The sequence below is a fragment of the Triticum urartu genome, chromosome 4A (genome assembly GCF_056163025.1).
Source record: "Triticum urartu cultivar PI428250 chromosome 4A, HENAU_Tu73, whole genome shotgun sequence".
Lineage (NCBI taxonomy): Eukaryota > Viridiplantae > Streptophyta > Magnoliopsida > Poales > Poaceae > Triticum > Triticum urartu.
Genome location: NC_141876.1, coordinates 2,267,681 through 2,280,349, shown reverse-complemented (window position 1 = coordinate 2,280,349; position 12,669 = coordinate 2,267,681). Strand labels below are relative to the sequence as shown.

Below are 12,669 nucleotides of genomic sequence, written 5' to 3'. Positions count from 1 at the left end.
TTTGGACGGTCGGATCGAGCTGAAATTTTGAGAGGTGCTAGATATAGGAATTCCGCAGCCGATCAACGGTTGGATCTTTCAAAGGACGTCCGAGCTAGAAGCTGGACACCACGCCCTAAACTCATCCAGATTCCCGTCCAGATTTGACAGGGCTCCGGTTGTCATAGATTGCCAGAGATTCCTCCATCGGAACTCGACGAAATTTTCCAGGGTTGTTGTAGACTCGATTCCGCACAATTTCACCAAAGCGATCGTTAAAACGACGCTCGAGGAGGCGGTGGCGGCGGATACGCGTTCGCTGTCCGGAAAAACAGCACAGTTGCCCGAGAGCAATGTTGACGTTGAGCCCCCGAGCTCCATGGACGATTCCTCCATGATCTTGATAGAGATCGGAGTTGGTGTTGATGAAGGCCCTCATCCGAACATGGTGATCCGAACACGGGGCGCAGTTCTTGGTCGAACCAAGATGACCAGTCGAGCTGGTGACGAGGATGCCGAAGTCGCAGTTGATCTGCAGGCGAGCCATCGATCCTTTTGTCGTTCACACAACGGAACTCTTAATGAAAGCACAAATGTCGGTGTCAAAACCGGCGGATCTCGGGTAGGGGGTTCCGAACTGTGCGTCTAGGCCGGATGGTAACAGGAGGCAGGGAACACGATGTTTTACCCAGGTTCGGGCCCTTTTGATGGAGGTAAAACCCTACATCCTGCTTGATTAATATTGGTGATATGGGTAGTACAAGAGTAGATCTACCACGAGATCAAGGAGGCTAAACCCTCGAAACTAGCCTACGGTATGATTGTATGTATATATTGTATATCTATCGACTAGCCTGGCCTCGGTTTATATAATGCACCGGAGGCCTAGGATAACAAGAGTCCTAGTCGAATACGCCGGTGGGGAGAAGTCCTTGTCTTGATCGCCAAGTCTTGTGGAATCTTCCTTATATGCGGTAGCCGTCCGAACTGGCCCATGCGTATACGGCCACGGAGGTCCTCGGCCCAATCTAATAGATCAAGAGACGACATGGTGAGTACCCCTAGTCTGGGACACCGTCACTTTTCATCTCAAAGAACCACTTGTTATATTTCTTCCACAACCCCTAAAACTCATCCAGGTAATGCAGGTTGTTGCACTTTACCGTCCGCACCTCCACCAAGACCGTGTTGATCCCCTCTCTTGGCAACATACACCTCGCTACCTCATGGTCTTGATGGTCCTCGTGCTGTGCAGGAGGCGGAGGGCGGGTCGCCGGGGATGGGGCAACCATGAGGGCCGGCCCATGTGCAGGGCGGGAAGCCCCTTCCTGTTTTTATCTTTTGTCCTTTTTAAAAATAATTTGGGATTTCAAGAAAGTTATGAATTGTGAAAAAACTGCTCAAGAATTCAAAAAAATGTTATGATTCGAAAAAATGTTCAAGAAATGATCAATGCTCATGGATTCAAAAAATATTTGTGATAAAAAAATAATGTTCATGTATTCAAAAAATATTCATAGTTTTTTAAAAAACGTTCAGGAATTTTAAGAAAATGTTCAAGAAATTCTATAAAACAGCGATTTTAATATTTGAAAAAAAATCATGATTTATAAAAATAAGAATTTCCAAAAAAATTCATGATTTCAAAATGAATTTGAAAAATATTCATGATTTCAAAAACTGTTCACGGTTTGAAAAAATATTCATAATTTAAACAAATTTTCAATTATACAAAAACTGTCCATAATTTAGAAAAATGTTCAGAATTTTAAAAATATATGTTTTAATATTATTAATAAATTTTGAATTGAAAAAATGTTCAGCTAGATTTGAAAAAAATGAATTAAAAAAATCACTGATGTGAAAAAATGTTCCCAGATTTCAGAAAATGTTGATGAAATTTGGAAACAAAAAATAAAAATAAAAAACGAAAAAAAGAAAAGAAAAATATAAAGAACAGACGAAAAAGTTGAAAGAAATAGCAAGAAAAGAAAAAGGGAAACCGGTTTGGGAAATGGCAAGGCGTGAGGTAGGCCCCGCGCCCCAGGAGCGGGTCCGTGCCGACGACGGTGGACAGTGACCATATCTGGTGGGCTTGAGTTCTGGGTGAGGGGCAGTTGCGTTGTGGGCATTCGAGTGTGAAGGGTCCGTCCGGCACATGATCATTTTGAATCCAACTGATTTGATATTGAGATTTTCATGGCCAAAAAAGAAAAAAGAAAGAAATGGAATTATAAGTTATGCAAAAATTGTTATTTTTTATATTTCTCCGCTTTTCTCCCCATGCCCCACCCCAAATCCAAAATACGTCTCGCCACGGCCACGCGCGGCTGGTTCACTTGTTTAGCCTCAATGAATAGAACACCCCAACCCTAGCCGACAACTAGTGTTTGGTGACACAGGCAGCTGCGAGCCGGACATGTTGCGCATTCTGCTCCATAGTCTCCTAGAATATCACCGTGCCTCCCCATGCAAAAGCCCTCATCAATCAATAGGAGTGAGAAAGATACTCTTTTATAGCATACTTCTAGATGCAAAATTTATACTAAACATTTTTAATTATTCATAACTCTAAATAAAAATCATAAAATTGTTTCATTTATACAACTTATATTAAATAAGTTTATCTTTTGTTTGTTATTTTATTCAATAACACAAATTATATATTAGTGCTAAAGTATTTTTTGAATTTCATAATGTCTAAATCTTGCACTAAAATATTTTACCGAACTAAAATCTTATAAACGTAGGCAGGCATCAAGATATTAATTTCACATTCATTTAGGAATATTTTGCACCAGTTAAGTGTTTCATAATGTATTTTTATATATGCTTATTTCTTTTTTAAAGTATGTATAATATATGGGTCTAATGAATATACTCATAAGTATTTAAAAATAAAAATGTATACCTTGGTAATAACTAATACTAGAAAACTCTAGAGCGTGAAAGAAGAAAAGCGGCAAGCTGCCTAGGAATATATTTCTCTCACTAGTTGACATTTATTGTATTTGTTCTTTTTTGTCAAATCTTCAATTTATGTCCTTCACACTCTATTATTGGTTATGTATGGTCCACCCATTTTGTAATTTTTTCCCATGCCTTCACATATATTGAAGACGAAGCAAACATTGGTGGTCACCGTTGCCGTGCTGCACACAATCTTCACGACACATAGAGATCATGGAGAGGAAGAGACGACTTCTCTACATCTGTAGGGGACAACGGGATGGCTATCAAGATGTGCCGAAATTCTTCGCCGCTAGTTCGGGAGGAGAAGATTTCGTTTTGTTCTTTCCTTTCAATTTTCTGAGGGAATCAGTAGAACAACTTTTTTTTCTTAACTGCCGGGAGAACAACTTGGACACGACGAAGAGGAGTGCTCATGGGAGCGGGAGACCGAGGACTGATCTTACGATAATCAGACGGAGATATTTTCAAGATGGTCATAATTGACGTGGAGGTTCCAGTGGTGCCTCCAATTAGTACTGTCCAACAAACATTATTTGGTGAGTACATATATATTTCTTGGTTCACGCATATTTCATGCATCCTAGGTTAATCATCACCTGTATCGTGTGTGTGCGTGCGCGGAGAAGCAACGGCAGGACACACCAAAAATGCAAGTCGAGTTTGGTACGCCACGCTAAGCCCTGCCAAATCCCACTATAAACCATCTCTTATCAGTGAACACCTCACCACACAAAACCAATCGATCGATCACCTCCACAACCACAACAGCAGGATGGCTAGCACCACCAGCTCCACCGCCCTCCTCATCGCCCTCGTCGTCCTGGCCGGCCTCGCCGACTTGCACGCTGCCACAGCCGACCCGAGGCCCGTTCACACCTCGGAACTCTCGGTGCCGGCATGGGTGACCGGGCAGCCAATGACGGCCCCGGAGCTGGAAGGGATGATGGAGTGCATGATGGGGTGCTGGACGACGATGATGGGTTGCGTATTCGGGTGCGTGGCCAAGCCCCCCGCCGACATGCCGCTCTGCTGGTTCGCCTGCGACCAGACCTACGTTATGGGCATGGTCAAATGCGCCTTCACGCCCTCACCGCCAGCACCGGCGCCACCCAAGCCGCCTGCCCCGCCCACCCGGCCATAACACCGTGCCGATCGAGACCTCCACCTAGTCGCCGACAATCACCATGCATGCATCATGATACCAGTGATATGCTATACGGATTGATCGACTAAAAACAAGACACATGAATATATCATACGAGCGATATGATATGCTCTATCCATAACTCATCATAACTATGTGATTGTGTTATGCACGTTAATTAGACCCACCGACCAGTTAGGTTGATCTTCCAACTTCATGTAATCCGACCAATGATGGGTTGCGAGTTTCACATGTATCTGCAATGAAACTTTATATGTGTATATGCAATTTTATATCTACCTTTCTTTCGGTAATTCAACACTCAAGTGACCTATCCTTGATACTTTTCTCTCATTTTTATGTATTTTGCTGTAATGTGCAGTAGTGACGTGTTGAATTCCATATTGCACGATTATAACAAAACATCGAGCCAGACTTGATTCACAAAACAAATGTTTCTAGATATATGTATTTTCACTGGATGTGCCTATAAAAATTCGACCAATATGCACTAGCATATGTGGTATTTTTATTTAGGAGATCTGCTGAGCACCATTGGGTGTTCAGAACTTAAACCTGTCTGTGACAATTTTCCATCGTCCGGGAGTGCATGCGGAACGAGTGGATTACTCACCCATAAGCACAAGTCATGAAAAGGTAAATCATGTCTTCTCTGCTTATATTGAGAGTACTGCGTTTACCATTCCATGAAACAAAAAGAAAACATGTGTGGTACAACCATTCTAGTATAAAAACATGGTAGACCTAAGAAAGCCAAACAAGCTGTTCTACAAATGGATATAACAGGTAAACACAACTCGATTGATGCAACTTTTACCATGCTATTGTCTAGTAGTTATTTACGCAAAATATAAATCATGTGTTACAAATGAGTTTTTTGTAAATCATTCAACCAAATGATCAATAGCTGCTTACAGTTTGGAAACTTCTCCAGAAGTTAAATCAGTGGGAAATTATAGATGCATGTTTTTGTTTTTGCTGAAAACGCCCCAGATCTATTAAAAAGGACAGCCGGTGATACAAAGCACCCCACTTGGATATGAAATCGTGGTTTTTTTAGATGCGTGCTTTAAACTTGAACCTCCAATAGGTTTTTAGGGTAAACCTAGGTAGTTAGGAGGGCATCTGGAAGGCCTATGAAGCAAGAATTGTTTTGGAAGTTCCTCCATAAAGAGAGGAAGAGACAGCTTCTCTATAGTTGCAATGGATAGCGGGATGGCTATGTAGCTGCGGTGAAACTCGTCCGCTGTTCTAGATCAGAAGGAGAAGATCCCTTCTTCTTCTTCTTAACCCCCCCCCCCCCCCCCCCCCCCACCCCCCACCACCACCACCACACACACACGCGCGCGTGAATTTTAGGGTTTGTCCCACTTCATCCTAATTATTTACAAATCAAAAGAAGCCACCTCAACCTGGCCCGTGAAGTTCCTGTAAACCCTCCATAGCTGTAGCATTGCTCCTTGGACACAATGAAGAGGCATCCTCCAGGGATCGAGAGACCGAGGCACATCACTATACTTCACCCCACGGGTGCGGACTGATCTTAGGGTAATCGGACGGACATATTTTGAAGATGATGAGAATTAACGTAGAGGCTTCAATGATGCCATCTCCAATTAGTATAGTATACTATAAAACAAGAAAGATGCACTAGTATTGTCCATCGAACGAACTGTTATTTGCTACATATTTCTTGGTTCACACATACTTGATGCATCCATATATTATACGTTAATCATCACCATGCCGTGTGTGCGCGCGAGTGTGTGGAAAAGCAACAATAGAACGAACACACACAAAATGCAAGTCGAGTTTGATACGCTAAACCCAGCCCTATATAAACTATATTATGAGTGAAGAGCTCACTACACAAACCACAACATAAGGGCTAGCGAGCATGGCTACCACCACTAGCTCTGCTGCCCTCCTCATCGCCCTGGTCGCCCTGGCTGGCCTCGCCGACATCCTCGCCGTTCATGCTCAGGCCATGGTGGCGGTAAATACGACGATGGAGCACTCGACGGAGCTGGATGGGAAGATGCAGTGCATGATGGGGTGCTTCACGACGGTGATGATCTGCGCATTCAAGTGCATGATTCCCTGCGTGATCGCGTGCCCCACCCTACCGCTCTGCATCACCAACTGCGACCTCAAAACCGTTGGCTGCATGTTCCGCTGCCGCACCGCGCCCTTGCCCCCCAAGCCCAAACCCAAGCTCAAGCCCAAGCCCAAGCCCAAGCCACCTGCCCCGCCTGGCCTGCAGCTAGACGCCCACGATCACCATGCATGATTGGTTGGCACATTATCTCAAAAACAAAAGATTGGTTGGTACCAGTAAGTATATACGTACTTACTAAAAAGAAGACACACATATATAGACCAATGTGTGTAACCCGATATATGTTGGTTGTGCGTTTGACATGAAGAATCTGCAATGGATTTTTAGATGTGTATGTAATTCTAGAATTAAAACTTGTTGTACCAAGCATATATCCATCTTCTAGCAGCTGACGTAGCACGTAGGTGCATAAAAATGGGGAAACAGTTGTGCCCTTTTGCTTAGAAAAACTAAGAAGGAAACTCACCCAAACAAAAAGTCACTTTGGAAACCGGGTGCATTGGAGCCCTATTTTTTGAATTATGCCAAAATGCTATTTTGAAGTTTCAAAAAATTCTGAAAACAAATCAACATGTTTATATGAATGTATATCACACATGTGTAAATTTTGTCCTCCAATACACCCGGGTTTCAAAAATCCACTCTCACCCAACCAATGCCTATCAACTTGTGGAGGTCTCTCTCTCTCTCTCTCTCTCTCTCTCTCTCTCTCTCTCTCCTGCGTGCATGCGCGCACACACACACAACGACAACCAACCGTCGACCACATCAAGTTTTTTTCCAGGAGAGCTACCCTCTTTGGCCCAGGAATCGATAGATCGATCCAAGAGATCTGACGACCGAGAACACCCAAATCACAACGGACAGCGAGAAAGAGCGTAAGATAACATAACCGCATTACAACTACTATTATGTTAATCCCAGCCGCATAAGTACGTGCTAAGTATTATGTCTTCCTAGTTTGAGGGCATTCCTACAACCAATTAATTTGCATGCATACAACCAAATACTCCCTCTGTCTCACAATATAAAACATTTTTTGTAAGCTAAAATAGCTTGAAAATTTTACCTTGCAAAAACGTCTTATATTGTGAGACCGACAGAGTAGTAAATAGCTAGCTGGCTCTTCTCTGCCTGCCTATTTGGGTTTTACGCATGTTTCCAATTTTTTTTCCTTTCTTGCCTCTAAAAAACACCTCTTTCTTTATTTTCTTCTTTTCTTTCTTATAATATATACATATATGTTGTATGCGTTCACGTACTCCGCTCAATTTTCATAATTATTAATTAAAACACCAAGCGTCGCAGCCCAGCCCATCCCTACCCAACCCAACCCAACTCGGCCAGTTGTCTCCCTCTTCTCTTTCTTATCGGCTTAGTCGAGTCGAGGACACAACTTGTGACCAGCCCAACCAACGGTCTAGAAAAGCCAAAACAAAAATGACCCCCACACAGAGTAGGTGATTCCCACGCTGACAGCTACTCTATCGTGCACGGACTGTCATCAAGTCGCCTTGCTCGAGGTGGAAATGCACCTCCAGTCCGAAGGTATCAATCACAATTAAATTGTACGAAACGAACGAAAACTTTGTTGATAGATATTTAAATCTATCAACCATGAACGGAATAGTTAAGTTAGAATTATTGGGCTTGGTCCAAGTGAAGTCGGCTTGGCCTATTTATATATTTAACTATATCAACCAGTCGGTGTGCACGTTTACGCCACACATATCTTTCCCATGGGCCTAGAACATTATCAAATGAACGACCAAATACGGCAGTTATTGCGCCCCATGTAATTTTTCCGCATGTGCTAATTTTTCCGCATGTGCTAATGAACATTATCAGATTTTTTATGATTTTCTTTGTGAAAGTGGTGACTTTTTTTTGTAATTATGTGACCGCTTAATTTGTGAACATTTTTAAATTCGTGAACTTTTTAATTCGCAAATGTTTTTTGAATTCATGAACATTTTTCCAAACTCACGCATATTGTTTCCAAAGTCGTGAACATATTTCAAACTGACAAAGATTTTATGAAATTCATGAACATTTTCTCGATTTATGAAACTATTTTAGTTCACAAACACTTATTTAAAAATTCATGAACATTTTTCAATCTCGATAACAATTTTTGAAATTAGTGAACATTTTTTTAGCTGCATCAATATTTTTCAAGTTGTCGGACATTTACGAAAGTTGTGTACATTTCTGAAACTCATGAAAATTTTCTAATTTTATTTAATATACAAAGTTTTTGTGAAATTCATTTGTTTTTATCCATAAAGATTTTTAGTTCACGAGCATTTTTTATATTTATGATTTTTTTTAAATGTATGAACATTTTCTAAATTTACAAACATTTTATTTTTCAAAATAGGAAAATAAAAATTACTGAATTTGTGAACATTTTCAGAAATTCAATACTTTTTTGAAAAAACGAATAGAGAACAAAAAACTCAATGCAAAAAAGCAGGGACACCCGCACCCGCAAAAGGGCCGACCCAAAGTGTGTGGGTGGGTGCGCGTTTGCTCATTTCCTCCCGCACAAGTCGGCGAATAGGAGCACTCCCAAGTAGAAGGAATATCCTCCTATGATCATTCCCAAACATGCATATGAGAGGTGTGTTTATCCATGACCAAACCTGGCCAACAGGCCGGCCTGGCTCGGGCATGACACTGCCCACCTGTAAACAGGTCTGGCATGGCACGACACGCGGAAACCCATTTATAAGCGGGTTGTGTCGTGCCAGTGCGCGCGCCTCATCTTACAACGACACATTAATTAAAAGGTCTGACCCACGACCCATAAGGACCGTGGGCCTTTTTTTGCCCAATTACTTTAAAAATTCATAAAATTTTGATAAATTGAAAGAAAAAAACTTTAAAAAGAGGCAAAGTGCCATATGGGATCAATTTTGAGCTTTATTAGTAGCTACCTTGTGAAGACCCTTAATCATCGGGAAGGAAAAGGAGTACAAAGCCACACTCTAGATTACAAAAGGAAAAGGCAATTACGAAACGATAAGAAAAATTACAAAAAAGAAAAGGAGTACACCGCTGTACACTCTTCCGGTTCTTCTTCATGAATGGTAATATTTTGGAATGTGGATACCATTTTTGTGCTATCGATAGCAATGGCGAATCTTGAAAGAAAATGAAGGAGAGTGGGGACTCAAAGTTAACCGTGTGAAAGATAACCATCAACTCTCAGTTTTTTAGTTCAAATAAGGTTAAATTTTGATACAAGGCTAGGTTGAATACAAGTATATTTTTCTTTTCAATTTTTGGCGGGGATTGAAGCACACCCCCACCCCCTCTTAGATTCGCCACTGATCGATAGTGTGTTGGCTCTCATTCTGGCCAGTTCCCCATCTTTCGTGATCATTAGTGTTTTTTTTAACATATCTGGGATGGGACCGGTTCTTCTCTACTTAAGTAGATATTCTTTTAGCTAGACTCAAATCAAAAATCTAACTGAGCTAATCAAATTTAAATCTTACAGGATACCCCCTCCGTTCTAAATTACTTGTGGCAGGTATGGATGTATCTAGATGTATTTTAGTTCTAGATACATTCATTTCTGCAATAAGTAATTTGGAACGGAGGGAGTAGAAGAGAGGTGCATGGGAATTCGACAAACCACAATTATAGACCGAAGTAGTTCCTCCTTAAAGAAATATAAGAGCGTTTAGATCACTAGGGGGATGACCAACATTAGTTAGCTTCTTGTGACCAGGATTATCCATCAAAGTTTAGCTTGTATACATACATGCACAGAAATTGTGTAGTCGAAACTTTGGTACCAGTCTGTGTTTTCTTCCTACATCTGTTTTGTGTTGCTGAAGAAGGCTGATGAACTACATACACTGTCAGAATCGTTTCCTAGTTGATGGTGAGACGGAGCAGAGGTATTGGGCTCATAGTATCTTATTAGGGTGCTGCTCACCCGTGGCCATGGGGAAGAAATGCCAGTTCTTGCCTTCTACTATCTCCTCCTCCGGCGCGGCGCTACGGCCGTCGGCATTGCCGAACACGAACTCCCCGGCGCTATCGGGCACCTCCTCCTCATCATCATCATCGTCTATGCCCCTGGCGTCGGCGCCTTGACACGAGGAGGCGACGGGGACGTGGCCGTCGAGAAGCGAGCCCTGCTCGCTGCGCCGGTGCAGCTTCCGGAACAGCCGCGGCGACGAGGAAGGGGACCCCGGCTCCGGTCCCGGCGAGACGAGGGGTCTGCCCTGCTGCCGCAGCTGGTAGGCCGCGTGGTGGAACAGCAGCTCGTGGCCTCCGTCGTCGACGAAGCGCGCGAAGGGGACCTCGGGGGAGGACGGCCCCGTGGTGGCCGGGGGCGTGCGCGGCGCGGTGGAGGGCTCGGTGGTGAGCGCGGAGTAGAGCACCGGCGGCGACACCAGCTGCTGCGGCCCGCGCGCGTAGGGCCCCACGGCGAACATGCCGGGCGAGCTGCCCGCGGTCCCGTGGAGGTCCAGGAGGACTGGTGAGGGCGCCTCCGACTGGAAGAGCGAGGAGGCCGGCGACGAGGGCGGCGCGGCGAAGGCGAAGACCGGGTGGGCAGGCGGGGCCTGGTGCACGTAGGCCGACGCTGATGCTGTGTGGGATGCTGCGGCGAGCGGGCGTGGCGGTGTGTCCCCGTCGTCGGCGTAGGCTGCGGCGATGACGCGGCGCGGGTGGGCGTGGAAGTGCGGGCGGAAGCAGAGCGTGGACGACAGCCGCGACCACCACCGTTTCTTCTGCAAAAGCAAAGCAAAACATCTCTGTCAGTCAGACAGTTGATCTTTTTCAGTCGTGAGGCAAAGCAATGTGAACAACTGAATTAATGAATTATTGAGTTGGGTGCAAAATAAAACCAGTTTAGCTACATATCAGTCGGCTGATTTTCGAATTCGAGGTCAGCCGATTTTTGAACGAATGAAGTGCCTCGCCAGAGAGAAGGAAGGGGCCCCCGTCATCACCCCAGCGTCTTTCTTAAGGTTCAGGATGGGGACAATGGTGGACGGCGGGGGTGTGGGGATTCGCCGGGGAAAAAGCTTTGTGTGTGTGGGGGGGGGGGGGGGGGGGCTAGAGGGATGGCCGGTGGTCGGGAGTGGTTCCGGAGAGGGCAGGAAGGAAGTAGATGTGCGGGAGGTTAAAGAAAAGACTGGAGCCGTTGATTTTGCATCCGAAGTTGACTGACGTCCAGCCACTCCCAAAAGAAACACGTGGTTGATTGGTTTGGCAGACATGCATGTGAAGAATTGAGCAAGATGCGCGCTCTCTCTCTCTGTCTTTTTTTTAAGGAGGAAGACCTCCGGCCTCTGCATCTGGCCGATGCATGCAGCCACTTTATTAGTTATTCACAAAAGACCTTATAAACGAATACATCAGTAAGTCTGAAGCCATCGTCTACGCAACATCTGTCTTTACTCATGTCCAGTTGATGAAGGAATGCTGATAATCCAGGGTCTAATATCACAGACCTCGCAGCTAAGCCTAACATCTATGACCTGAGGCCTGTAAGTAATTTCCATAGTGGCATCATCATGGCATTGCCATTGCCATTGCCAATTGCCATGCGTGCGTATTTGTGATGAGTGGTGGAGGTAAGAGTGGGTGACTTTTGGCGCCATGGAGATTGCAACACATTTTGATGTACTATCAAAGGTCAAAGTAAACTGTGGATGGATGGATGGGTACATGAGACATTTACAACTACTCCCCGGAACCAGGCAGTTTCATTCATTCATTCAGCACGTGCGGCTAGGCTAAGATATGCCAAGGCCAAGCCAACACACAACACAACCGTACGTACGTTAGGCTGACATGATGGATAGATGGATGGATGGTAGGCACTGACCCACCAGACCGGACGCTTCTGCTACTACGTACTTGCTAACGCACACTAGTAGTCAATTCAAACTAAGATGAAGGAACCAAGCTGGGGTACCTTCACGCGTGAAGGCCTCAAGGGATCGACCCAAGCAAGCAAGCAGGAGGACGGACGTACCGTAGCGGCGGCGGAGAGGTCGTGGTCGTGGTCGTGGAGATGATGGTGGTTGGGGCGCAGGCCGAGGCCGGTGCTGCTCTGCGCGGCGGCGGCCAGAACGACGGCGGCCGCGTTCACCGTGTGCAGGCTGCTGCTGCTGCTGTCCTCCCCTGCCGCTGCCGCTGCCCTTGCCCTTGCCTGCTGCTGCATCCTAGCTATCTATCTACCTACCTAATCTTGTCTGTGGTGGATGGATCTGTATGGGTAGGGAACCAACTAAGTATATAGCTAATCAATTTGTCATGCACGCATGGCAACAGAGGCCTGCTCAAGGAGGAGGAGGAGGAGCAGGAGGAAGAAGAAGAAGAAGAAGAAGAGCCTGCTAGCTATTGACAATGAAGTTAGTAAAGTAGCTCCCTCACCTCGCCTAAATGGTGAAGAAAGAAAGGA

The 12,669-nt window shown here is 44.7% G+C and overlaps 2 protein-coding genes across 2 annotated transcripts; one reads left to right on the top strand and one right to left on the bottom strand.

Annotated features, from left to right (window-relative positions):
• Positions 1 to 3,691: 3,691 nt before the first annotated feature.
• Positions 3,692 to 4,500, top strand: LOC147974225 (uncharacterized). The gene has a single exon (XM_087519420.1). It carries the CDS (start codon positions 3,725 to 3,727, stop codon positions 4,091 to 4,093), a length of 369 nt encoding a protein of 122 aa, XP_087375546.1. The 5' UTR covers positions 3,692 to 3,724; the 3' UTR covers positions 4,094 to 4,500.
• A 5,432-nt stretch (positions 4,501 to 9,932) lies between these two features.
• On the bottom strand, positions 9,933 to 12,669 carry LOC125550138 (uncharacterized). Its single transcript, XM_048713053.2, has 2 exons — positions 12,241 to 12,669; positions 9,933 to 10,987 (listed from the first exon to the last, which is right to left on the bottom strand). The coding sequence occupies exons 1-2, from the start codon at positions 12,427 to 12,429 to the stop codon at positions 10,157 to 10,159; spliced, it is 1,020 nt and encodes a 339-aa protein (XP_048569010.1). The 5' UTR covers positions 12,430 to 12,669; the 3' UTR covers positions 9,933 to 10,156.

Coding starts and splice junctions, on each gene's coding strand:
- LOC147974225 (XM_087519420.1), top strand. CDS start 3,725: ATGGCTAGCACCACCAGCTCCACCGCCCTCCTCATCGCCCTCGTCGTC.
- LOC125550138 (XM_048713053.2), bottom strand. CDS start 12,429: ATGCAGCAGCAGGCAAGGGCAAGGGCAGCGGCAGCGGCAGGGGAGGAC. Junction 10,988..12,240: donor ACCTCTCCGCCGCCGCTACG/GTACGTCCGTCC, acceptor TTGCTTTTGCAG/AAGAAACGGTGGTGGTCGCG.